General features: G+C 49.3%; 6 protein-coding genes across 6 annotated transcripts; 2 read left to right on the forward strand and 4 right to left on the reverse strand.

The window, feature by feature from the left end:
* Positions 1 to 581: 581 nt before the first annotated feature.
* Positions 582 to 2,396, forward strand: VTN77DRAFT_2499 (uncharacterized protein; the record flags this gene model as incomplete). The annotated part of the gene is made up of 5 exons (XM_069418344.1): positions 582 to 746; positions 804 to 860; positions 916 to 1,009; positions 1,062 to 1,199; positions 1,255 to 2,396. The coding sequence occupies 5 exons, from the start codon at positions 582 to 584 to the stop codon at positions 2,394 to 2,396; spliced, it is 1,596 nt and encodes a 531-aa protein (XP_069279125.1).
* A 483-nt stretch (positions 2,397 to 2,879) lies between these two features.
* On the reverse strand, positions 2,880 to 3,675 carry VTN77DRAFT_2500 (uncharacterized protein; the record flags this gene model as incomplete). The annotated part of the gene is made up of 4 exons (XM_069418347.1): positions 2,880 to 3,036; positions 3,123 to 3,310; positions 3,367 to 3,441; positions 3,565 to 3,675. The coding sequence occupies 4 exons, from the start codon at positions 3,673 to 3,675 to the stop codon at positions 2,880 to 2,882; spliced, it is 531 nt and encodes a 176-aa protein (XP_069279126.1).
* A 736-nt stretch (positions 3,676 to 4,411) lies between these two features.
* On the reverse strand, positions 4,412 to 5,770 carry VTN77DRAFT_2501 (uncharacterized protein; the record flags this gene model as incomplete). Its single annotated transcript, XM_069418348.1, has 3 exons — positions 4,412 to 4,736; positions 4,800 to 5,236; positions 5,738 to 5,770. 3 exons carry the CDS (start codon positions 5,768 to 5,770, stop codon positions 4,412 to 4,414), a joined length of 795 nt encoding a protein of 264 aa, XP_069279127.1.
* Positions 5,771 to 6,925: 1,155 nt separating this feature from the next.
* On the reverse strand, positions 6,926 to 7,501 carry VTN77DRAFT_2502 (60S ribosomal protein eL19; the record flags this gene model as incomplete). Its single annotated transcript, XM_069418349.1, has 3 exons — positions 6,926 to 7,081; positions 7,176 to 7,326; positions 7,398 to 7,501. 3 exons carry the CDS (start codon positions 7,499 to 7,501, stop codon positions 6,926 to 6,928), a joined length of 411 nt encoding a protein of 136 aa, XP_069279128.1.
* An 896-nt stretch (positions 7,502 to 8,397) lies between these two features.
* VTN77DRAFT_2503 (uncharacterized protein) lies at positions 8,398 to 16,933 on the reverse strand (the record flags this gene model as incomplete). The annotated part of the gene is made up of 10 exons (XM_069418350.1): positions 8,398 to 8,955; positions 9,005 to 9,146; positions 9,212 to 9,293; positions 9,348 to 9,503; positions 9,557 to 9,748; positions 9,805 to 13,629; positions 13,686 to 13,880; positions 13,936 to 14,614; positions 14,675 to 16,749; positions 16,813 to 16,933. The coding sequence occupies 10 exons, from the start codon at positions 16,931 to 16,933 to the stop codon at positions 8,398 to 8,400; spliced, it is 8,025 nt and encodes a 2,674-aa protein (XP_069279129.1).
* Positions 16,934 to 17,226: 293 nt separating this feature from the next.
* VTN77DRAFT_2504 (uncharacterized protein) lies at positions 17,227 to 22,137 on the forward strand (the record flags this gene model as incomplete). The annotated part of the gene is made up of 10 exons (XM_069418351.1): positions 17,227 to 17,971; positions 18,020 to 18,683; positions 18,744 to 19,634; positions 19,685 to 20,409; positions 20,462 to 20,519; positions 20,578 to 20,719; positions 20,774 to 21,158; positions 21,215 to 21,428; positions 21,495 to 21,825; positions 21,916 to 22,137. The coding sequence occupies 10 exons, from the start codon at positions 17,227 to 17,229 to the stop codon at positions 22,135 to 22,137; spliced, it is 4,377 nt and encodes a 1,458-aa protein (XP_069279130.1).
* Between the last annotated feature and the right edge of the window lie 2,144 nt (positions 22,138 to 24,281).

Below are 24,281 nucleotides of genomic sequence, written 5' to 3' on the forward strand. Positions count from 1 at the left end.
CTTCCCACCCATGAAGAACCGGTGGTGCAAAAGGTAAACAGAAAAGAAAAAAAAAAGCATCATCGCGCCATGTCATATCGTATCAACGTGCAGCCAACACAACTCTCCAATCCGACGATTTCACATTGCCCCTCGTAGGATGGTGCGTTGGACCCGGGACATATCAGCATCGCCCACGCGCCGCCTGCTCCTTGCGGAACTAGCAGCGCATGAGAGCTGAGGAAGTCGTAGAGGCCATCTCTTCATCTTGGATTTAGTTGTGTGAGGAGAAGAAGAAAAAAGTTTTGAGAGGAACGGGCGGAGAAAAAAAAAAGAATGTGGTTGGAGCACGGGCCAGCTGACCCAAAGCGGGATAGCGCTGAGGGCAGTTTCCCGAATCCCGCGGGCAAGCAGTTCGGAGGGCTGATTGGGTGATCAATGCTCTGCTCTTCCTGCCACTCCGCGGAGCTGCTGCGGCACGGTCCAGACAGCAGACGTCCTTATCTCGTGCCCTCTTTCTCCCGCTGCTCCTGTCCCTCCGCATTGTGGAGTGGCTTCTTTTCGTTCTATTTCTTGATTGACGGCCTCTCATTCCACTCACCATGTCCTTGAATCGCTGCAGCAGGCAGGCGTCGAGGCTGCTGCTGTCGGGTAGCTCCGCCAGAGCTAGAGCTACCGCTCGTTGCAGATGTCAGATAGACTACCATCCCTCCAGAATTGCCCTGCAAAGACGCAGCGTGTCGGACAGCCATGAAGGCCAGCAGAAGGTGTGCACTTGCTGGAAGAACTCAATTCAACCAACGTTGTGCTGATCGCTGCCGCAGCTGCTCTCCGCCCACCTCGAGGAAGCCGACCCCGCCGTGTATAATATCCTGCAAAAGGTCTGCTGGACGCCGTGCTGCTTGAAATTCTCTGGCACTAACAGGTCGATTACAGGAGAAAAAACGTCAAAAGCATTATATCAACTTGATTCCATCGGAGAACTTTACCTCCCAGGCCGTGCTGGACGCGCTAGGCAGTGTCATGCAAAGTCAGTGTCTCCGTGCTGCAGTTGCCCGCTGTTGTCTGACTCGCAATTCTAGATAAATATTCCGAAGGATATCCCGGAGCACGATATTATGGAGGCAATCAATTCATCGACGAAGCCGAATCGCTATGTCAGCAGCGTGCCTTGGAGACCTTCAGACTCAACCCGGAAGAGTGGGGTGTCAATGTACAACGTGAGCGCCCAGCTGCTTGACAGCCTTTGATTCAGCCAATTGACGAATGTAACAGCTCTGTCCGGTTCACCCGCCAACATGTATGCCTACTCAGCGCTTCTCAACACGCACGACCGTCTGATGGGACTTGATCTGCCCCATGGCGGACACCTGTCGCATGGATATCAGACCCCGACGAAGAAGATCTCCTTCGTTTCCAAGTACTTCGAAACAGTGCCGTATCGTCTTGACGAGACGACCGGTCTGATTGACTACGACGCCTTGGAGGAGCTCGCCCTGTTGTACCGTCCCAAGTTGATTGTGGCCGGAACGTCCGCCTACAGCAGATTGATCGACTACGCACGAATGCGTCAAATCGCAGACTCGGTGGACGCTTATCTGCTGAGCGATATGGCCCACATTTCTGGTCTCGTCGCCGCCGACGTGATTCCGTCGCCCTTCCCTCACTCGGATGTCGTGACAACGACCACCCACAAGTCGTTGCGCGGACCGCGTGGCGCGATGATCTTCTTCCGCAAGGGCGTCCGCCGCACGGACAAGAAGGGCAACCAGGAAATGTATGATCTCGAAGGCCCGATCAACGCGTCGGTTTTCCCCGGCCACCAAGGCGGGCCGCACAACCACACCATCACCGCGCTGGCTGTTGCCCTTCGCCAGGCTCAATCGGAAGAGTTCCGGGTCTATCAGGAAACGGTGCTCGCCAATGCCAAGGCACTGGCCGAGAGACTGGGCAATCCCGTCAACAACGGCGGGTTGGGATACAACATCGTGTCTGGTGGGACTGACAACCATTTGGTTCTGGTTGACCTGAAGAATCGCGGCGTCGATGGAGCGCGGGTTGAGAGGGTGCTGGAGCTGTGTGGAGTGGCGGCCAACAAGAACACGGTGCCAGGTGACAAGTCTGCGTTGAAACCGGGTGGACTGCGTCTGGGAACTCCTGCCATGACGACCCGAGGCTTCCAGCCGGACGACTTCCGCCGTGTGGCCGACATTGTTGACCGTGCTGTGATCATCACGCAGAAGCTGGACAAGGCGGCGAAGGAGAGCGCCGAGTCGAAGGGGCGCAAGAACCCGACCAGCTTGAAGGCATTCCTGGAGTATGTCGGGGATGGCGAGGAGATTTCCGACATCGTCCTGCTTCGACAGGAGGTGGAGGACTGGGTGGGGACGTTCAGTTTGCCGTGGAAGGATGAGTAGGTAGTTCCGACTTGTATTCTAGTTAGTTCCTGTCGTAGTTCAGAAGGGTTGTTGGGTTAGGTTATGTCCTCCGCTCATGATGATCAGAACTGATTATGTATGTACGTATGTATATGGGTTAGGTCAACCTGATCTAGAGTTTCTTCCATTCTATCTCAATTGTCGTCAGATACCTATTCACGTTATACAGTAGATTCCATTATCCGTGATCTCATTGTTTCGTTTCCAGGCCACTGAGTGCACTTTCCATGAATGAATCTTCTCGATCCTCGTAATGTAATGAATGAGAACCCTACCTGTCCGTAAGAAAGATATGCATATGTATATGAATGTATGTCTCGACCTATCCATCATCATCCGTTCATCCATCCGTTCATCGGCGCAACAACCCTCCCTCCTCTCTCTCTTTCTTCTAGATAGATAGACAGACAGACAGATTGCCACCTACCTACCTAGGTAGATAAGTCTAAGGCAGTAGATTGTTCACAGCTTCGCTTCCCCAGTCAACACATCCCTCACCAGCTTCAACGCCTCCGCCGCAAAAGCAACCATGTTCTTCTCCCGATCGTCTCCGAGGCCAGTGTCGATTTCGCGTGTGTACGTTCCCTGCGGGGAGGAGACTGCTAGTGCGACGTAGCCTCTGCATGCACATAAAACATTCATCAGATCAGTTTCTCACGGAGTCACGGTAGGTATGGTATATAGGTCAGGTAGGGAGGTACTCACGGAGTCCTCCTCGTCGGCCCTGCCCCGGGACCAGCAGTCCCGCTCTCAGCGACGGTATACGTCGACTGCAGCGTGGACCGGACATGCTCCGCCAGACCGGCGACGATGGCAGGTGTTGGACCTTGGTAGTTCGCTACCTCGGCGGAGGTCCATCCTGCGAGGGCGACGCGGGATTCGAGGGTGTAGAGCTGTGTATCACTTAGTACATATATGAATGAATGAATGAATGGGTGAATGTACTCACCGTCAATCCACCCCGATAAAACCCCGATGCGCCCGGTGTAGCGAGTAATGCGGCAGAGATGATTCCTCCCGCGGCCTGTGAGGTGAGGGGTGAGTCCAATTAGCCAATTGATTATTGTTTTTTTTTTAGGAATTCATTAGCGATTGCAATTGCGATTGCTATTTATTCGTGTTTCTCCTGCTTATGATCATGGCATACCGTCTCCGCAACAGAGATAGTCTCCTTCCGCTCTTTCAGCAGATTGGCAACCTCTTGGACGAGGGGTCGGAGGGATGCAGGAGGGAATTCTGATGAAGTAGAAGTAGCCATTGGTACTGTCTATATCGTCTGTCTATACCTATGATTGTCAAGGAAATGGTAATTGATATGAGGAGAGGAATGAGGGGATGATGTCAATGCACGTGCGGAGTGGGCGGGGTAGAGATAGAGATAAATAGATAAATCGATAGAGGTCTTAACTAAGAGTGAAAAGGAAGAATTGAATTGAACCAGGACGGGATCTCCAATATTATTGGATTACTGACAGATTGATCGAATTGCATTGGATTTAACTATCTTTCTGTCCAGAGTTAATATGGATTGATATGATGTGCTTGATCATTTGTCAGCTTCCGAGTAATTACCTATCTAGGGAGGTACATCGTACCCACTCCCTTAGGTAATAGTGTGGTTTGTGATGGAGTATTGTTTTGAGCTTCCGGGAAATATCTCTTCTCGAGCAAAGTTGAGCCAAGTGAAGCCGGGTAATTCGGCTTTGTTCACTATTCATTCAAAATATAATGTAAAGAATACAAAGACGCGGACCAAGCCGTGCTGCTCTGGATATCTGTTAAGTATCCAGGCTCAGGCTGATCGACGAATGAAATATCCGGTTAGTCACGAAGCACTTGGAACAGCATGGTAGACAAGAGGTATGGGCGTTAGATAAGAAAACCAGCTTTTCTACTATTCAATCAACTCCGTTAAATTCAAGATGGGTGCTACTTACCATCATGAGCACTGATATCAGCCAACATATTAAAGTATGGTTCGCCTAATATCTCATTCAATTATCATTCTTAGCTTCAGCATCAGCAACAGTAGCCCTGATAATAGTCCCTCTACAGGTCTTGACAGCTCTGACGATCTCCACTGGATAGTCGATTTTCTCTGTGAAGGTCAAGGTTCGGCCAAATTCGAGGTCCGCGATCCTACCCGCAATCCTTGCAACAGAGAACTGCTCATATCTTTCACCCAGGTACCCCCAATCGCTGCGGTCCGTCTTCGGATAACGGTTACCGGTGATATCATCTTCAGGGTAAAAATCATAGACAAGGTATATACCGCTAGGAAGGCCATTGGTGCCAAATCTAACGACAGCACAGAACCCACTAGGAAATCAGGGGCCTTTTGCAGCGTCGTCGTCGCTTCTTAGTACCTCAGGTTCACCACACCCATATCTCCACGACCCGGAGCTGGTAGAAGACAACCCCCCCCCAACCGATTCATAAGACTTGTTAGCGATTGTGCTCTCTTCCGGTAAATTATCCTCACGACGATGGCGAGGTTTCTGAGGTTGGACATTAGTGTTGACGCCAAGCACGCTGAGCGAGACGAGCTTATTATTTTGGACTTTAGGCTCCAGTAGATCCGGTAAGAGAGCACGTGGATTTGGGACGAGTCGGTAGATGTCCCCGTTTGCGTCTCTCCCAACGGGGATCCATGGGACGACGTTCCTTCTGATAGCAGTAACAAGCCTGGCTCGATCAACATCATTGTTGTAGTTTACGTGGTCTATCACGTCGATGAGATCCTCTCGTGGGATTGGAACTGCTATTTCGAACCGCTGCTGTTCCTCCCTCACATTTGTCCAGATATACCAACCGTAGTACTACTCCTCGTCAGTCTTGAATCTTTCTCTGGCGAGCCTGTCGAGTTCTTCCTCTGTCCAATATCTATGCTTTAGTAGGATATCGCGAAGAACGCTTCATATTCTGCTGGGGTAGCCATGTTGAGTGTGTAGGCGATACACAGATGATAGATAGGCGAACGAAGCCAAGGATATTGAAGAGGAAGACAAGGAGATGGTTGAGTCAAGGTGATGTTGGTGACTGGAAGAAAGACGTGCTAAACCCTGTAGACTGGCAGGCAACAATTCAACGTCATTCTAACCTTCCTATTCAACATGGAAACTCTTTAGATCAGTCCTGGGCAGGGTACCATCCCGTCAGGAAATGTTGGAGTCCAGAGCAGTGCAAGTGCCATTCACGGCTATATTCGTCTGGCTGGACCAGTCTATGCAGGCGAGGATGTTCTTGTCTGTATCAGGCAAATACTATAGGAACTACAGCCATGAATTAGCGTGGAACTGAAGAAAAGGGCTTAGGCATACGAAGATACTGCTCTCCAGGCGCAGCATTGGCATTCCAGAACAGAGCTCTGGTTAGACAGCGTCCAGAAGGTGTGGAATTTTGCGGCATTCTCTGTCGCGTTGATCAAAGCATGGCTAGATTGTTAGACAGAAGCCTTGGCCCCAGTAAGATCTTATGTCCGGAGTCTCTGCGCCAAAGGCCAAAAATGAGCCTGTGACTTAACATTCTAAAGAATTGATCATATTCCAACTAATCTAAACTAGCTGGCCAGGCCTATTTTATGCTCCAGCACATCAACCGGGCAATCAGATTGAGATAGATATATAATTTCTAAGGAAGATCATTGGCTAGTAGTTAGTAGTTACTCGGAGGAACTGAATATATTCCCAAAAAGGAAATAACAATAACCTCACTTGATCCGAGTCACGTGACTAGAAAAATGGAAAAAAGTTGACACCAGGGGTCCTTCATCCCAGGACCCACTGGTGCGATAAAAATACCTACCTATGCATTTTGCGGACAGGGATTTATTGTCACCTTTTTTTTTCTGTTATTTTGTTAGGAGAAATTGGACCTTTTTTTTTTGGAACAAGAGGGAATCAAACCCGGGCTGCCTTGTGAGCAGTGACCACTACCATCGCAGCGCAGGTTGTTGATATGAAAAGAGACAAAGGAATTATATCTGACATGTCCTTCTGCAGTCTGCCTGGGAGAGAACACCGAGTGAATTCGGGGAGGTTGTACACACAAAGTTTGATCCAGTTGAGACTTGGATAACAGATGCAACAAAAGTAGTATGGGAAATGATACGACTAGCGAATGCGCCGGAATTACTATCCATACGTCAAGCGTCTGTTTTCAAAGTTAATGGTATTGCTTGCGTTATGACATTTATCCTTTTAAGACATCTTTCTAAGTCGAGTTCAAGGCACATAGGAAATTTTGGTTCCCCGGGCAGTAACCCATCGACCCCAGGGTGGAAAACAGGAAAACGGTTCAATACATTCAGTCTCATATCACAAGGTCTGCCCGGCACAGTCTCACAGAAAGAGAATGCATTATCCCGCTCCAGATCACAGATCCCATATCCTGGTATCCGCTCCGTACAATAATGCCACATGAACCGGACCTCGAATAAAGCCATGGTCACCGCGACCAAGGTCTTCCCCAACACCATCTCCCCATCTTCACATCGCATCAGACGACATTTACTCCTGAGTACCCTCGGCCTCGGCCGCAGCAGTCCGCTTGGCGGTGATACGCTCCTGTCGTCGTTCACGAGCAGCCTTGGTCTTGGCACGCTTAGCGTCCATCTCCTCCTTGAGGAGACGCTCACGCTGCTTCTCAGCCTTGGCCTTGTGGATCTGTTGCACGACAGTCAGCTCTATCCTGGACAAGAAGAATCTTATTCAACGAGACGCATAGATCGAAGGTCGTGTCGTGGCCAAGTGGACTTACGTGCTCAACCAGAGCGCGCTTGTGCTTGAAGGTGTTACCCTTGCTCAGGTGGTAGAGTTCGTGGTACAGGTGCTTGTCAATCTTGCCAGAGGCACGGTACTTCACGAGGAGACGGCGGAGAACCCGCTGGCGGCGCATCCAGAGGACTTGGCTAAAAGGAGACCGATATCAGCAACGCTTCCAAGTGACATTTTCGATGATCCGTCTGAGACAGTCACGTACCTGGGCATTCTGGCGTCCTTGGTACCCTTCCGCTTACCCAGACCACGGTGTCGGCCAATTCGGCGTGCAGCAGCGAGCTCACGGGCTCGAGCGCGGGAGTGCATGGTGACCGGCTTGCGGATGATGAGGCCATCGCGGACCAGCTTGCGGATCGTCTGACGAGAGTTGGCGTTGGAGATCTCGTTGACCTCATTCGGGTCGAGCCACACTTTGCGCTTTCCGCAGCCGATCACGGCGGCCGCGAGGCGCTTCTGGGTACGCAGGTTGACCCTATATCCAGCGAAAGGAAAAATTTCACGCGGTCAGTTTGCTGCCACGAACGCGATGGAGTGAGAAAGTGGGATCCGGGAGGTCCGCCTGCGTGCATCATCATCATCTTTCAAGGATGAGGAAACGCATAGGCAATAAACCTCCCTCGAGGAGATGGATGATGGAATCAATGGGTGATAACTCACATCTTGATGTCGGCGTGTCGACGGTCGTTGGGCGGATGGTGTTCGTCGTTCGAGTCGATTGACGACGGATGATTTCAGTGAGGAGTTTGAGATGGGGTGGTTGATTAGCTAATCGATGTGCTGCTAAGCGAGAAATCCGCTCGAACCCACATTAGGGCTTAAGCCTCTTCCCGACCAACCATGCCGCGCAATACCACAGAGGATGGAAGACAGCGACTGCTCCAAAAACTCGTCCAGGCCTCCTTTGAGAAGCGATTTAAACGTTAGCGAGCTTGAAGTGGTATTACAGTTTCAATAATCTGCACAGTCATACCAGCACATTGTTGAGGCAGTTAGGAATAGACGCACATCTGATTATATAATTATCACGTGATTGTCGTTATCAAACAGATCCACGATAAAGGCATCTTTCTACTATGCTTCGATCTGGGTGTAATGATGCGTAAGGAGAAGTGATGAAATGTTTAGACAAGTAATATATTGCAGTATTTTTGAAAAGAAAAATCATTCGCTTTCTGTGTATCTACAATGGGAGTTTGCGAGCATCACTCATCACCAACAGAGTCCTCTCCGAGGTCAAGCCTTCCAACGCTCCACACCTCCTTCTCGTCTTCCACTTCATCATTAGACAGACCCAGTCCGCCTTGGCTACCCTCGGCCTCTCTCCTCTCTCGTGCCTGGCCAGCAAGCCGTAGAGCAACCCGCTTGAAGTAATCTGACATACTCCGTTTGGGTCCAGCGGGCAGCTCTGCTCCAGGTCCTGCCATGTACTTGTCAAAGACGGCTGACTCAGAATCAACGACGGAGAATATCGACAGGAAAGCAGCCTCAGCCGCGAGCTTGACAGGGATGGCAGTATCACGAACGCTGGCAAAGATTGCCGGCGCAAGCAATCCCAGATGAGGTCTGGTCAGCTCAGGGTGGAGACGACTGACGGTACGGATGACGACAAGGGCCAAACGGCGAGTGTCAACGGGATTGCCTGGTTGGATCACCGGAGCCAGTGCTTCGAACACAGACTTATTTGTCTCGAAATTCTTGCCTTCACCTTCCACAAGGAGGTATTTACCCGCGGCCAGCACACTGTTGTCGGATATAAAGGTCTGGGCCACATTAGTATCGAAGACATAGTCGAGGCAGCCTTCGACTTACATCTTGGTTGGAGATTCCTTGGCAAATGATTGAAGGCGTTTCGGCTGCGAAATTCTCAAGCAACAAAGACGGCGCCTCAACAAGCAAGGCATTCAGCCCTAAAATAGAGGCATGAGAGAAGTTCGTAGTAAGAGCTCGATTTCTGGATAATGATTAGCACTCGTAACTTTTATCGAGAATCAAGGAGACTGTGTCGATTGGGTATACCTTATGACTGGTATCGCTGTTGCCGCCGAGAGATTCTTTACAAGAACACCAAGCAACCGCGCGTTAGTTATTGCCATTGCATCTGTAGAACAATCAGTCTCAGCTCTCAAACTTGTAGAGACAGGATCAGATTTACCCGTCCGGTCACTGCTGTCATCATCAATCAAGCCAAGGACAGCATTCCTTGATGCCTCGCTCATGCTGGCACCGGCCTTGCCCACAACCTCATGGAGCGCTTTCATCATGGCATTCTTAACTCCTTCATCGGGAGTCTTTGCCCCAGCGACAAGCTCTGCGCCCACAAGTCAGCGCGTTTCCAGGGAAGAGCCCTCGACTTAGTCTTACCTGCAACCAGAGGGTCTACTCTTGGAGTCAGCGTGATCAGGATTCCAAGACCCTTAGCAGCCCTGTTACGTAGAGTCTCGCTGGTTGTATCCGCGAGGCCTCTAGCGAAGGTCCTCTGCAGTTGCGGAAGGAATGGCTTGACAGCCAGGGGTATCTTCTCCAAGAGCTTATTGAGCGCAAAGAAGACCGCAGCTGGTCAAAATTAATTAGTGCCATTTCCTGTCTGAAAAATGAGGAGAGATGCTTACATTTGATATCCACAGATCGTTCGGAAACAACTCTGATCAGCGGACCAGTGATCTGAGTCACAAATGGTTTCAAAGAGTCCGCCCCTGTTCGATCGATCATGTCGGCAATCGCGAGAGCAGCTTGCGTTCGCTGTTCTACGTTGCCATTCAACAGGCCCTGAAGGAAGATTGGGAAGATAGCGGTAATTCCCTTGGGTAAGCTGAAACCCGGAAGATCCGCTCCAGGGACTCCAACCTGGCGCAACACCTGGCGTGTGGGGATCACTAGTAACTCCATCTCTTCTTTGCGCATATGTGAGGTCAGCTGATTTAATGCGTTCCATGCAGCCTTGACCACATCCGTATCCCTGTCATCGAATGATATGAGAAGCACGCGGATCAAGTCCTGGTGGTATCTCGAGAAGTCTATCGCAGCATCCGAGAAGAAGGTAGCAAGGTGAATAGCCGCGTTGGCCCGTCGTCGATGATCGTCGTGCTTCATGAGAGATAACATAACACTCATAACAACGTTGAGACCGTCGAATTCGTCCACGGACACAAGGACGGTGTCGAAAGCTTTGCTGAGCTCCAGCCTGTGTTCGTCGTCCTTGGTCGAAATGATCTCGTCCATAAGGGCGTTGAGGATAGTCGGCAGCCGACGAGTCATGGCAGAACTAGCCACTTTTGACAAGGACGCAAGAGCCTTTGCATTGAAGGCAGAGATGGGAGGCGTGAGCAAGGTAGGGATGAGATTTGGAAGAATGATGTTGGCGCGTGTGGTTTCGGTAAGAAGGGTAAGGAGAGCCGACAGCGCTTGTTCGGCATCCTCCTCGTTTCGCAGAAGAGACAACAGATATGGCAGAACTTGGTCAACTGCTTTCTTACCCAGACTTTGCTGCAACGCATCGAACGCTTCGGCTGCAGCCTCCCGGACTTCCTCATTGCTGTCGACCAATGCAACTCGGACAATGGATATGAGAACCTTCTCATAGTCCTCCAGAGCCTCAGCAGACGCTGAGACAATAAGTTCACGTAGCGCGATACAGATACCTTGTCTAGCGTCGACATCAGGAGAAGTTCGTAGGCCATCCTCGAGCGATGGCAACAAAGTAGCGAGAACATTTTCTCCAGCCTTCTTGATGAGGTCTCCCAGTGCGTTCCCGGCAATGACTTTCTGCTCCATGTTGGATGACCCGAGACGACGAATGATCAATTGTGTCAATGTGGGCACCAGGTCCTTCAGTGTCCTTGGAGAAGCCACCAGCGCTTTCCACACCGAGATTGCGGCGCTCCTGACCAGGCCCGAAGTATCGCAGCGACATATGTAGAGAGCGGACAAGACTTTGTTCCGTTTCTCTTCTCCGAGAATTTCGAGCAAAGACTGGCCAGCTTGCGTCGCACCTTCTTCTTGTTCCTCGACATCGACCTTATTCGTAATCCCAGTGATATTGAACAACAGGTCACCAACAAGCTCAACGGAACTCAACCTGATACGATGGTTGTCATCCGCCAAACCTCGCTCGAGTTCCGGAAGAAGGAGGTCAATAGCCTTCGATGAGAAATTCTTGACCAACAAGCGACCAGCTCGCAAAGCAGTCTCACGAATCGCCTCAACATCATCTGCCAACCCGGACAGAATAGGGGGGATAATTCTGTTAAGGTAGGAGGCGAAACTGTTGCCAAAGCAGGCAGGCAGGAAAATGAAAAGAGACATAAAGCCTTCTCTGACAGTAGGCTTGGAGCTGGAGACGTTTTGCAGTATAGTGGGCAAGGTTTCCTCGAGTCTTGTCGTTCCCAGTCCTGCAAGAACTTCGGAAAGAGCCTGGGCAGATCCCAATCTGTCACCCGCTCCAGTATCCGATTTAAGAGTTGACATAAGACTCGGGATAAGATCTGGCAGCGCGTCTTCTCCGAGCTTCTCAATGAGGGAACCAAGAGCTTTAGAAGCGGTGGCCCGAGTCGTGGGCACCGGATCAACGATCGCAAGACGTAACCCAGCAACCAAGATGGGCAGATGGGAGATGAGATCTCTGCGCTCAGTGAGATGAGCCAAGCTCCCGATAATCTGGGCAGCTTTACGTTTCGTTGTTGACCTATCACCAAGTCCACGTTCAAGAATGCGCACGACAAGAGCCAACGACGGAGCATCCAGATAATGAACGAAGGAAACCTTGATCAATGCATCCAAGGCTTCTTCGGTATGCTTTGTCGGATCGCTAAGAGCCTTCAAGAGGATTCCAACTAGACTCTTCACCTCCGGGTTGCTGATGACTTCGCCAAAGCGTTGCAGACTGCGATTCGCGGCATTTCGCACCTCCTTATGACTGTCATTCAGTACAACTGTCAGAGGAGGGATAATATCTGGTAGACTAGTTGCAAGCTGCTGGGGATCAAGGTACGCCATGGCACCAAGCAAATCACAGGCACCCTTCTTACTGCGCCATTGCGTATCATCAAGACCTTCCAGGAGCATAGGAAGGATCTGCTTCACTCCATAAGAGCTAAGACTTGCAAAGCATGCTTTCGCAGCGTCAAGGCAAGCATCCCGGACGTCGATGCTTGGGTCGCCAAAGCTCGTGAGGAGATGAGGGACGATTTTGATGACGTACGGCTCAAATGTCCGCCCAAGGACAGTAGAAAACAGCTCGTAGGCCAGAAGAGCTCCTTGTCGCTGATTTGGATCCTTTTTGTTCTCAAGAGCTTCTTTGAGGACAGACATAATCTGATACTGCCGTAAGGCGATAAGTCCTTTACCAGAAATGATTCCAGCGAGACCATATGCCGCACCACGCCGGGAGGCATACTTCTTAGACTGCACAAGCTGGTCCAGCATCTCTCGAACGTATCCTTCCGTTTCAGGGCCCGACAGCCTAATCAGAGGTGGAAGGCATTCTGCCACTGCAGACTGCACCATTTCAGAAGGGGTCGGGAGAGCAGCAAGCAGTTTATTGATAACTGTTCCTAACCGCGGATCTCCTGCCTTGAGATGTCTGGCCAGAGAGCCATAGAGAATAATGACGGCCTCGTTGAGCCAATCGGAACTCTCTGTGGCCTTGTCCGATGTTTCCAGCGTCTTTTCAAAGAGACCCATCAATTCCTCGACCTTCTGCTCACCACGCTTCGCGATCACAGATCTTCCACTGTCAGCCATTTGCTCTCTCACGGAGGCATTCTTGTCGACCAGAGGACCGTTCTCGATCAGGAACTTCATGAAAGATACAATTTGATCGCCCTCAAAACTGTTGGACATGGCTTTGAAAGCAAGGGCTATCCCACTTCGAATTTCCCAGTGGTCTGTTGTGTCCACTTTTAGGGGCATCCCGTATTTATCTTTCTCAGGAGCCTTCGGCCGGATCTCAGTCTCATACCTCGATTGCAGCTCCGACAGCACTTTCACAAATATCGATGGATTTAACTCGACCGCATGTGCAAGGGCACGTGCCGCTGCCCCTCTCAATTGTGAATCCTTGGAGTCGAGATATTTCACGATTTTCGGGTAGGAATCCTCATCCACTTCTAGTGCATTTTCTTCCCAGATCGTCTCCGAAAGCTCGACATTTTCCTCGACGTGATCGTGACAGCATAGCCAGATATGCTCGGAGAAATCCAGGTCCGTCAGGTCAATTTCAGCTTCTATGACCTGCAACACAGCGGTCCTAACCGAAATATCCGAGGCGAGAGTTCCTTCGAGTAGTATGTCCAGCTCCTCACGAGAAATATTGGGCGATATGCATCTGCAGAAATCAAATAACGTATCTTTGACCAGCTTGTAGTGCTGAGAATATTTGTGCAGTGAAGTAATCAAGTGCTGCAAAACTTCACCGCGGGGAAGGCGGCTATCCGAGACTGCAAAAAGTGAGCTTGAGACTAATGAATACCAAGACAATAATGTGAACACTCACAAGAAGAGGAATGGAATGACAGAAACTCCAACGAGAGCAGGACCTGCTCTCCCTCCTCCTCTCCTTTTTGCTCTTCAATACCATTTCGGCTGAGGACTAAAAATATCAGTGGAAGCACGTATGACAGAGACACTGTGTCGAAAGGTAATTGTTCAGATGTAAAGCGCAGGCGGTACAGAATTCTGGTTACGAGATCTGGAGGGCACGTTATGTCAGTCGACATATCAATAGCCAATAACGAAAAACTGACCTCCGAGAGGTTCTGCCTCCATTTCAGGAGGTAGGTTTGCGTTTCCCAAGGTTCGCAGCGTTGCAACGCCGACGAAGGGTCGCAGAGTGCCGAGACGAGATGAAATCTTTTCAGAGCAAGAGATGTACGCTTTTGAAACAGAATCACCGACGAAGAGGCCAGCATTAGATCGCGATAGGGATAGAAGAGACGTGATTGCCGTGTTAATCCAACCATCTGCATCGGTAGGAGGACCAGTGGCCAAACCCCGTACGATTCCGGAACCTCGCTCAATTCGCTTCGTTTCACGCAGAACTTCTTCCCGAATTTTAGCTTCTTTAGCCAATTGTGCATTGACTTTGGCCTGTTCTTCCGCGGTGAGTTTCTTCTGCGTCTGCCCTTTCTTTCGAGCAATTTCGGCCCTTATTTCCTCTTCCCACTTCAAGGTATCGTAATCCTTGCCCTTCCCGACAGGTTTGGCGGTCTTGGTGCTCAGGACGTCTACAAACATTGTTCCTTCCGGAGTACGTGCAATAGCAGCATCAGTCGGTGTGAATTTAGATATGCGGTTGGTGTCTAAGTCATCTTGAATGAGTTGGACGAGATGTGGCACCATAACATCCGGGGAAACGAAGGCTAAGTCTGCTGCTGCACTCCAGACAGCGACACCTGCTTGAGCTATCCTAGACTGGACCGGATCCTAGAGTAGCTGAGTTAGTTGACAAAGGGTGCACAGATGAGATGGTTTTGGTATACGAACCTCCATCACCCGGGTCAACTGTTTTATGCATTCATCAGGCCGTTCAGAAACAAGTTTTCCGGGGTCTGTTCCGGTTCTTAGACATAATTCGATCCAGGATACTTTCGGAATCAGTTCACCGCGACAAAGCACAAGGAGATTGATAAGCTGGTTTTTGAGGGTCAGCTCGGTTCCCGCTTGGCCCGATGCTTGGATGTCGGAAGCACGAGGACAAATGGCTTTGATAACAAGATGAAGGAAGTTTTGACTGCTTGCACCAGCGGCGACAGCAGCAGACTCTTTCTCAGCGGTTTCTAAGGAAAGGATCCAGGTCCACACCGCATCAATGATGACAGCACCAATCGTATCAGCATCCTTGAGATAAACCTCCGACAACGTGCGGCACGCGTCTTCTCGGCTTCTTGGTGGAACTCCAGGGCTGGCAATGATATATACGAAAGCTTGACCCCATGCATCCTTTGTCGCGGAGTCGTAGCTCCGAATACCAGACTTTGTCGCAATTGCGCCGAGCGCCCGTGTGTTCCACCGGAAATCATCATCCGATGCTAACTTCGTATAAACCTTCGGATTCAACAAGAACGAAGGTTTTGGGGAGAGCGACATCGATTGCGCAGCAGCGTTAGTCCACTCGGCAGACGCTACAATGCCTGATTCCTTCAAGCGACCGCATAGAGCAAGGAACACATATGCAATTGAGATAAGACCGCTCTGAGCCGATGGTAAGGGATTTGCGACAACCTCGTTAAACGAGTCCTTCAACTTGGCGAACATCTGCTTGACAAAGGACTCATTTGAGGTATGTGAGAGAGACTCTTGCTCGATCTTCCAGAGAACTTCGCCGATATTGAGCTGCCATAATTTTCGAAAGGGGACACGTTTATCTCCAGAGCCCTTTGCAATGGTCGTTATTATATCGTCCTTAAGAGCCACTTTAGATTGGACGAGATGAGCGAGATGCTTGCAGACAGCCTTGAGTTCGGGCTCCAAGGCTACTTCGCTCGACTCACGAGACGACACCGGGACTAGGCTCTGGACTACTTCTTGGGACAGATTGACGAAGCATGGAATGGCAGAGAGCACTTGTGCATGCAAAGCGCGCTGCTCAGCGTTTGAAATTTTCTGGGTCTTCAGAGGACCAATGATTTCACCTATCACTTTCAGAAGCCAGTCTTCAGACCTGCATTTGGATATCAGGGACTCGAAAGACTGGGCAGCGCCTTGTCTAATTACCGGATTTGTGGACTTGAGACTGGACAGAAGAGGCTTCACAAGACGGGAATAGACCACCTCTGACAGATCAATCTCTTGGGGGATCGAAGAGCAGAGGGGCGGGATCAAACCGCTCAGCACTACCTCCGGGGATCTCAGAATAGCTTTCTCTAGAGGAGGCAAAATTTCTGTTTTCAGATCTTCATGAGTAGCAAATGACGAAAAGAAATCGGACAAGCCATTTGCAATGTGTGCTGGAACAGGTGTTCGAGAGCCCAGTATCTCCTTAGCATAAAACGCCAGGATCGGCTTTTTAAGGTCTTCCAAAACGTGCCGTCTGGCCTGGAGACGCGCACTAACCCCAGAGATAACGCCGAGAAAAGGTGCATTTCTCTGAGCCGAAGCAGGATCGCCTGTCAGTCGCGTCACTGATTCCCGGATAGCGTCTTCACCCCAAGACTCTGAAGAGAAGACAGCCCGAAGAGCACGTCGGGTAACTCTGAGCGCAGACTGTTTTACGGCCTGCTTCGTAGCTTCTCCGAGGCTTATCTCCAGCACTTTCGCATCTGCGGAAATGACGTCCAGAACGATTGCCAAAGGAGCCCGAGCGTCACTGAGATGCTGTAGCACAATCGAACACCACTCCACGAGGACAAAAGCGGAGGCAGGCGCAAGGCTTGCCTTCGAACACTCGTTTTGTAATGTCCGGGCCAAGTATTCCAGATCCTGTTTTTCGGTTGTAGAGCGCAGTACAGTTCGCAGACATTGCTGAACCGCCAAACGCGAGGAACGGTCAATGTAAAAAGGATATGTCCGGAAAAGAAGGTCTAACAGAGGTCTCTGGTTTTTTGGCGACAGTATTGTGCCTGATGAAGAAAAGAGCGTCAATAGGCGTTGCATGTCAAAAGGTGGGATAGAACAGTACGTACCGTTCTTTTCGCGGATTTCCTGGAGAGCACGAACCCGACGAGAGGTCGAGCTCGAGAGGAGCACGTCTCCCAGACTCTCCAGGTCACCATTTTGGACAGCATCCCACTGTATGTCGTCCATATTGTTAAGTGGGCTGGGACATATCGACTGCGACAGGGCTCCGAGTCGTGTCCCGCAATTGTGTCATAAAAGTTTTCGAGGTTGTGGGGAGAGCTTCCGTCGCCCGCAGTTGTCAAATGACACGCTGCGAGCCACCCGGAGGTGGGCTGCAATGACGAGCCACGTTCTCAACACGCGTTGAGAATTGTCTTCTCGTCATCCATCTGGAACGTTTTTCTCTCCCTTTTATCGAAACTTCCACATGGATCGCGTCACATCGTGCATCTAACTGGACGAAGCATTTTGTGCCCAGCATGCCTCCCAACAAGAAAAAGAAGAAGCCAGCATCGAACCCTGCGCGGGGCTTTGCAACGGTGTCTGTGCCCTCCAAGCCCAAAATAACAGAGTCCGCAGGGGTCTCGTCAACAGGAGAGTCATCAGTAGCCGTCTCAGAAAGCGAGAAGTCAACCCTGTCCGTGGAGACGAAACAGCCTCAGGCTGAAGAAAAGGACAAGAGTCTCCAAAACTACTCGCCTGAAGAGCTTGAGAGACACCTGGAAGAGGCCGAGCTGCAGTCTCTTGTTGAAAAATACGCATCGAAATGTAAAAGCGACGCCGATCGTCAGGTGTCTAAGCTTGAGACTGAGCGACGGCTGCTCCGACCACAAGCAAGTTTACTAAATCTCACCGACTGGTTGCCACCGGAGATCCTGGACCGGATCCTGGAATTGACTGGAAGAGAGGATGCGGAGCGTGAGCCATTTTCAGAGCGTGACATGAACAGCGCAAAAGAAGAGGAGTTGAGTATCAGACTCTGGACTCTGAAAGACACGCTCCTCAAGCTCGGTTTTCCAGACTCTCGAGTGGAGGAGTTGCTAAAATACATAATTATTTACCATTCTGGGGTCCCTGCAAGTGGTAACAAGGACGTGGCGTGGAACATTGATGAATCTCTGGATTGGTTGGCATTGCACTGCAATCCTGATGAACTGCCACCTTACGAAAAGACCAAGACTCAGCCTTCTAAAACGATGGACACGACCACGTCATGGATTACTGGTAAAAGGTGGTGGCCCGTTTCATATTACATGGACTAATTCCGTTTAGATGATAGGCAATCTCAACCTTCAACCACGCCCTCTCTTGCTGAAAGCAATGACAGTCTGAAGAAAGCAAGGAGCGAGACAACAGTTGTCAGCGCTCCAAGTCCCAGTCCTGATGATTCCGATAGTTCTATCGACCCAGAGGATTTTACAGAGGAATATGTGGCGCTGCAAAGCCAATTATATCAGCTTCGGCCTCAATATTTTGATCAGCCCTCCAAGGCTAAAAATAAAAAGCCTGGACGCGACAAGAGCAACGATAATGACACTGACCCTCGAGTAGCAAGAATCCGACGGAAAATAGCAAAAATCGAGAACGATGTGCTCTTTGACCATGTAGAAGCTGAAGTCAAATGGCGAGATAAACTTAACGAGCTCAGGAAAGAGGCTGCGTTTATGCGAGAGAAGGAGCGCCAAGTCGAGAAACCCCCAAGTAGTTCAAGAATCGAAAATCCCCAACCGGTGGAAGAACCCGATTCGGGCGAATTGGGCTTGGCTGCTGATGATGACAATGGAGCACTTTTTGGTGAAATGTTTGCAGCCGATACATCGGAGACTGAACCATTGCCGATAGCTGAATCCACCAGCCATGACATTCTGATTCGGGATTTTGGAAAGCCAAGCGGTTTAAGTCCTCGAAGGGTACTGGAAGAGACATGCAAGGCGAGGTATCTTACAATTTTGCGAGAAACACACGTTAGGCTACTGAACTAATCTGCAATTGCTAGGGATCCGGCCAGCAAAATTATTTTTAGAGACATATCATCGTCGACGTATTCGAACCGAAAAGCGGTTGAAGTGCAATGGTCTAAACCGCAAGAAGTACCGTTCCCTCTTTCGTTGGATAGGGTAACCTTCAAGTCAAATCCATTTACGATATTTGTGTCTATGGATTCCATCGCAACTCCGACAGCTGTGCAAGCAGAAGGGTATATTTCGACGCTTTGTCTTTTTCTCGTCTCTGCGTCAAGTTCTAAGGAGAGCAAATCCTACATGCGGCTCCCAGCAGCATGGAGAGAATTGTGGACGGAATTCGCCGAAACAAAGAAACAGCAAGAGGACGAAGCTGATAGAGAAACTATAAGAGGCCTGAAAAGGCTCGTTCAAGAGAATGTTGGAAAGTTTGAGGACGACGTTGTACTAGCTGACAATTTCAGGAAGCGGAATGGAAATGCTAAACAGATCGAGTCTATGGAGAGAGCTCAACCTGCAGATGATTGTGTGTCGGCTGACAACTTGACCAAAATCTGGCTGGACAAGGCCTCCAGTGCTGAATTCCAGCGCATGGTTTCGTCTAGGATGAACTTGCCTGTATGGGGGTATAAGCAGGAGATACTTGATACACTTGCAACAAATCAGGCCTTGATCATATGCAGCGAGACGGGGAGTGGCAAGAGTACACAAATACCGTCTTTCATTCTGGAGAATGAACTTTTGAACGGTCGTCAGTGCAAAATATATGTTACAGAGCCCCGCAGGATTTCAGCAATATCCCTGGCACGGAGAGTCAGCGAGGAACTGGGCGAGAGAAACGGTGACGTTGGGACCAATCGATCGCTTGTTGGATATGCCATCAGGTTGGAAAGCAAAGTCAGCCAATCCACCAGATTGATTTATGCGTATGTTGAACTTTCTCCATGTGAAAGACTCGATTACTCATTTTGTGTAGGACGACGGGAGTTGTCGTGCGAATGCTTGAGCGTCCTAGCGATTTCCAGGACATTACCCACATTGTGCTAGACGAAGTTCATGAGCGGACCATTGACAGCGACTTTCTACTCATAGTTTTGCGAAGACTGCTGGTACAACGACCCGAACTGAAGGTCGTCTTGATGTCTGCCACTGTCGATGCTCGGCGCTTTTCGACTTATCTTGGTGGAGCTCCAATCCTCAACATTCCCGGTCGAACGTTTCCAGTTGAGGTCAAGTATCTCGAGGACGCCATTGAGTTAACAAACCATCGCCTCGATGACCGCCAATCATTTTCCTCACTTGATGACGATGACGACGGATATTCCTCGGACGGACCCCGTAATGACGATGTGGCGAGAGGCCTCAGGGCAACACTCGACGGCTACTCCAGCCAGACAAGGGAAACTGTTTTGAAATTCGATGAATATCGTCTCGATTATCGCCTGATTACAAAACTCTTGGCTAGGATTGCAACGAAGCCCGAATTGAGTCAATACAGCAGAGCTATCTTGGTTTTCATGCCGGGCTTGGCAGAAATCCGTCGACTTCACGATGAGATTGCAGCCGACTCTACTTTTGACCACGGTTGGATCATCCATACGCTCCACTCGTCGATTGCTAGTGAGGACCAAGAGAAAGCCTTCCTCGTACCGCCTGAGGGGATGCGGAAGATTGTGATAGCGACAAACATCGCAGAAACCGGTAAGAGGACTTTTGAAGCTGCTTTCTGTTATGGATCCACTAATTGGCGTAGGTATCACGATTCCGGACATTACTGCGGTTATCGATGCAGGTAAAGAGAAAGTGATGAGGTAAATCTGTCGCGCCCTTACTCAATCTCCTCGAGTGGTGTGCCTGACAATGTGCAAGGTTCGATGAGAGACGCCAGCTTTCCAGGCTTGTGGAGTCATTCATTTCCCGCGCCAATGCAAAGCAGCGTCGCGGGAGAGCAGGTCGAGTCCAAAAGGGTATCTGCTTTCATCTTTTCACCAAATACCGGTATGACAATCAGGTACGTACTGAAGACCGCCAACCTGATGTGAACAATGCTGAAGGTTGGGCACAGCTGGCAGAGCAACAAACACCTGAGATGCTCCGACTGTCACTCCAAGACCTAGTATTACGTGTCAAGATTTGCAACTTGGGCGACGTCGAGCAGACGCTTCTTGAAGCGCTGGATCCACCCTCTGCGAAGAATATACGACGGGCGATCGATTCGTTGAAGGAGGTGAAAGCCCTGACGAATACGGAGAATCTGACCTCGCTGGGGAAGCAGCTCGCCAAGCTTCCACTGGACGTGTTTCTCGGAAAACTCATCATTTACGGAACCATTTTCAAATGTCTAGACGCGTGCGTGAGCATCGCGGCTATTCTGTCTTCCAAGTCTCCATTCGTAAATACCATGGGATCGAACACCCAGAGAGACTTGGCCAGGCTGTCGTTCAGGAAAGGTATTATTTTGTCGTCTACCTTAGCGCATAACATGTTTAGCTGATGGCTGCTGCAGGAGACTCGGATCTGCTGACGGTCTACAATGCGTATACGGCCTGGAAGCGGATCAAGAACACTCCAGGCGCAAACGAGTATGCGTTCTGTCGCAAGAACTTCCTCAGTCCGCAGACTCTCCTGAATATTGAAGACATCAAAACGCAGCTTCTGGTCAGCATTGTCGATGCGGGATTATTGAAGCTGGACGCTGAAGAGCAAGCCTCACTCAGGAGGTACGTCTGGCTTCTGCAGGAGATTTTTTAAGTTCACGATCTAACCTTTGATATTTCGAATTTCAGGGCCCGTGTCACCGGCCGTCAACGTCAATTCTTCACCGTGCCTGAGCGGGTCGATCTCAACAGTAGTAACGATCTCATCGTCAATTCAGTGATCGCATGGAGCTTTTACCCCAAGCTACTCATCCGCGAAGGCAAAGGGTGGCGCAACGTTGCCAACAACCAGAACGTGACCCTTCATCCGACTTCCGTCAACAAGCAGTCGGAGTCGCCTCTGAAGTGGCTTTCATTCTATCACATCATGCAGGCGCGGAGTAAATTCTACAATGCGCATGAGACGAGTGCCGTTGAAGATTTTGCTGTTGCGTTGTTGTGTGGCGATCCTGACTTCAAGGTAAGTAGAAGCCAGCCTTTCCGTTGCCTTGGATCCTTGTGAAGCTCGTTATTCACGTATATAATGATAACTCGTGCTAATCTTCGAAAGATGTACTCCGGCGTCATCTCCATCGACAACAACCGGATCCGTTTCGCGGTTCGGGACTGGAAACAGATACTTGCGTTCAAGACTTTCAACTTGCGCGTCCGCGATATTTTGTCGGACGTGATCCGCAACCCACAGAAGAATCTGTCACATCGACAGCGGGAATGGCTGAATATCTGGCAGCAGATATTCACTTTCACTCGTTCTGGTAATGATAGAAGATGAACGACAAACAGAGTAGAATAGAGAAGAAAAGAGTGGACTGTGGGACACGACGCAGACGAGTCTTGGAGGAAGCTTTTCTTTTCTTTTTCTCTTTTTATTTTTTTGGGGTGTCATTCAGGCTAGGCTAGGATAGATAGACGGGGAAATATTCATCTTTCTCGTATTTGGTTGATGCTACACATAGAAGTGAGCAAGAGAGAGTAATAATCAACAGAGAGTATGGTATTATTCGTCGGGTATGTAAACGGACAACAAAAAAAATAAAATATAAAGAAGGATATCTTCGGTGGATTGTCTTCCTCTTCCTCATTTAACCCTTCTCGTCTGAAATAAATAAGGTGACATGAAAATAGAGGGTGAAAAAAAAAGGAAGCGAAAAGCATGAGTGAACGACGTCAATATCAACAATTATATAACAAATATATATATCCATTAGTATTAGTACTGAGAAACCTTTCATGCTGCATCTATATATCTCCATACAGAACACACGTATAGGAATATATTTCTATCTCATATAGACTCAATATCCAACACCTTTCCTTTCTTCTCTTTTTTCCCGCTCAGTTTCACATTGTTATTGCCAGGATCGGTATATGATACAGTGGTATATATTTCTCTTACATAAACACACACACTCTCTCTCTTTGCACCTACAATCATTTATTTCTTCTTATGAATGAATGAACGAAGATGGATCTACTAGAAATAATGGTTACATCATGAAAAAAAATATTACCGGGTGTTTTGCTTTCTTGTTTCTAACGAGACCATATACGTATCTCTTGCTTTTCTTTTCTCTTCCCTGGTGGATTCTATTTTATTTTATATTATCCTACCCTTGGAAGAAAAGTGATGTAGGTAGATCAGCATAAACTACAGAACGGAATTCACATCTTCACTACGCTTTTATCGCTATTACAGCTATAGATCAGATACTTTGCAAGCAAGCAAAGATGAAAGAATTGGAATTCCGCATTACATTTCCCCTCCCTCTGGACTCCAGTTCAAACAACTGTCATTCCAGGTCAGGTCAGGTCAGGACAAGCTCAGGACATCGTATGTATGTATGTACGTAACCTTCTGTAGTCTGTAGCAAGCCTGCCTGCTTACCTGCCTGCGACTGTCCAGGAATTCCAGCCGGGTCCTTCCTTTCTCCGAAGAAGCTCTTTGTCTGTAGTCAATCAAGCATACTTACTCCGTACTCCGTACTGTAGGTAGGTCCCTTCCAGCAGTCGTGGCTGGAAACACAGCTCAGCCAGCTCAGCCAAGCCTTCTTTCATTCTTTCATTCATTCTTTCCTCGGATGGGACCCATCCATCCCCATCCCCATTCCCATTCCCGCTCCCGCTCCCGCTCCGCTCCCGTTCCAACCGGCGGAAAGACAGACTGAAAGAACAGAATGGAAAAGAATAGAAGAACAAAAAGAACAAAAGGATGGAAAGAAGCGGTCAGGGTGGCAGCAGACAGGTGGCGGTCAGTTTGAGTTCTCGCGGACGGAACGCTGTGCCTCCGCAGGAAGAAAGGGATGAAACAAAAAAATCGAAAAAAAGAGATCGAGATCGAATCGTTCACCCTTCATTCCTAGATTGATTTTATGATCCATCCATCTATCCATTTATTCATTATCCACTTGGACCAGCGACCAGCCACTGCCTAGTCTAGCCTACCTAAGGTAGGTACCGTAAGTTGATGTCTTTGTCTCTATTGATACTGGGTTTGGTTGTCTGTCTTGGCTTGCGAGGTGATTCGAGTCAGGAAATGATGACGACGACATAAAAAAAAATCCCAACCGATGATGATCAAGTCTTCTAGAAAGGGATATACTGTATGTCTCCGTACGGAGTACAGTACGTAAGAGAGCTCCACATCAACCCACTACCACTTCCCTGGTGGCAGACAGACAGGCAGACAGACTATATTCATAGCTAGCTACCTAACTTATTCTTTTTTTCTCAGATATTAATGGTAGAAAAGGGAGAGGGGCTGTCCTCTTCTGTTACCAGGTTAAGTAAGGTGTACGGAGTAATTAATGATTTATCGCTGCTTCTGCAGATGGGGTGATGAAATGAGACGAAAGGGATGGATGAAAAGATGAGATCTATCTATCTATCTACGTATCTATCTAACTAACTAGTATAAAA

This window comes from Rasamsonia byssochlamydoides, assembly GCF_041956645.1.
Source record: "Rasamsonia byssochlamydoides strain NRRL 3658 unplaced genomic scaffold VTN77scaffold_19, whole genome shotgun sequence".
Lineage (NCBI taxonomy): Eukaryota > Fungi > Ascomycota > Eurotiomycetes > Eurotiales > Trichocomaceae > Rasamsonia > Rasamsonia byssochlamydoides.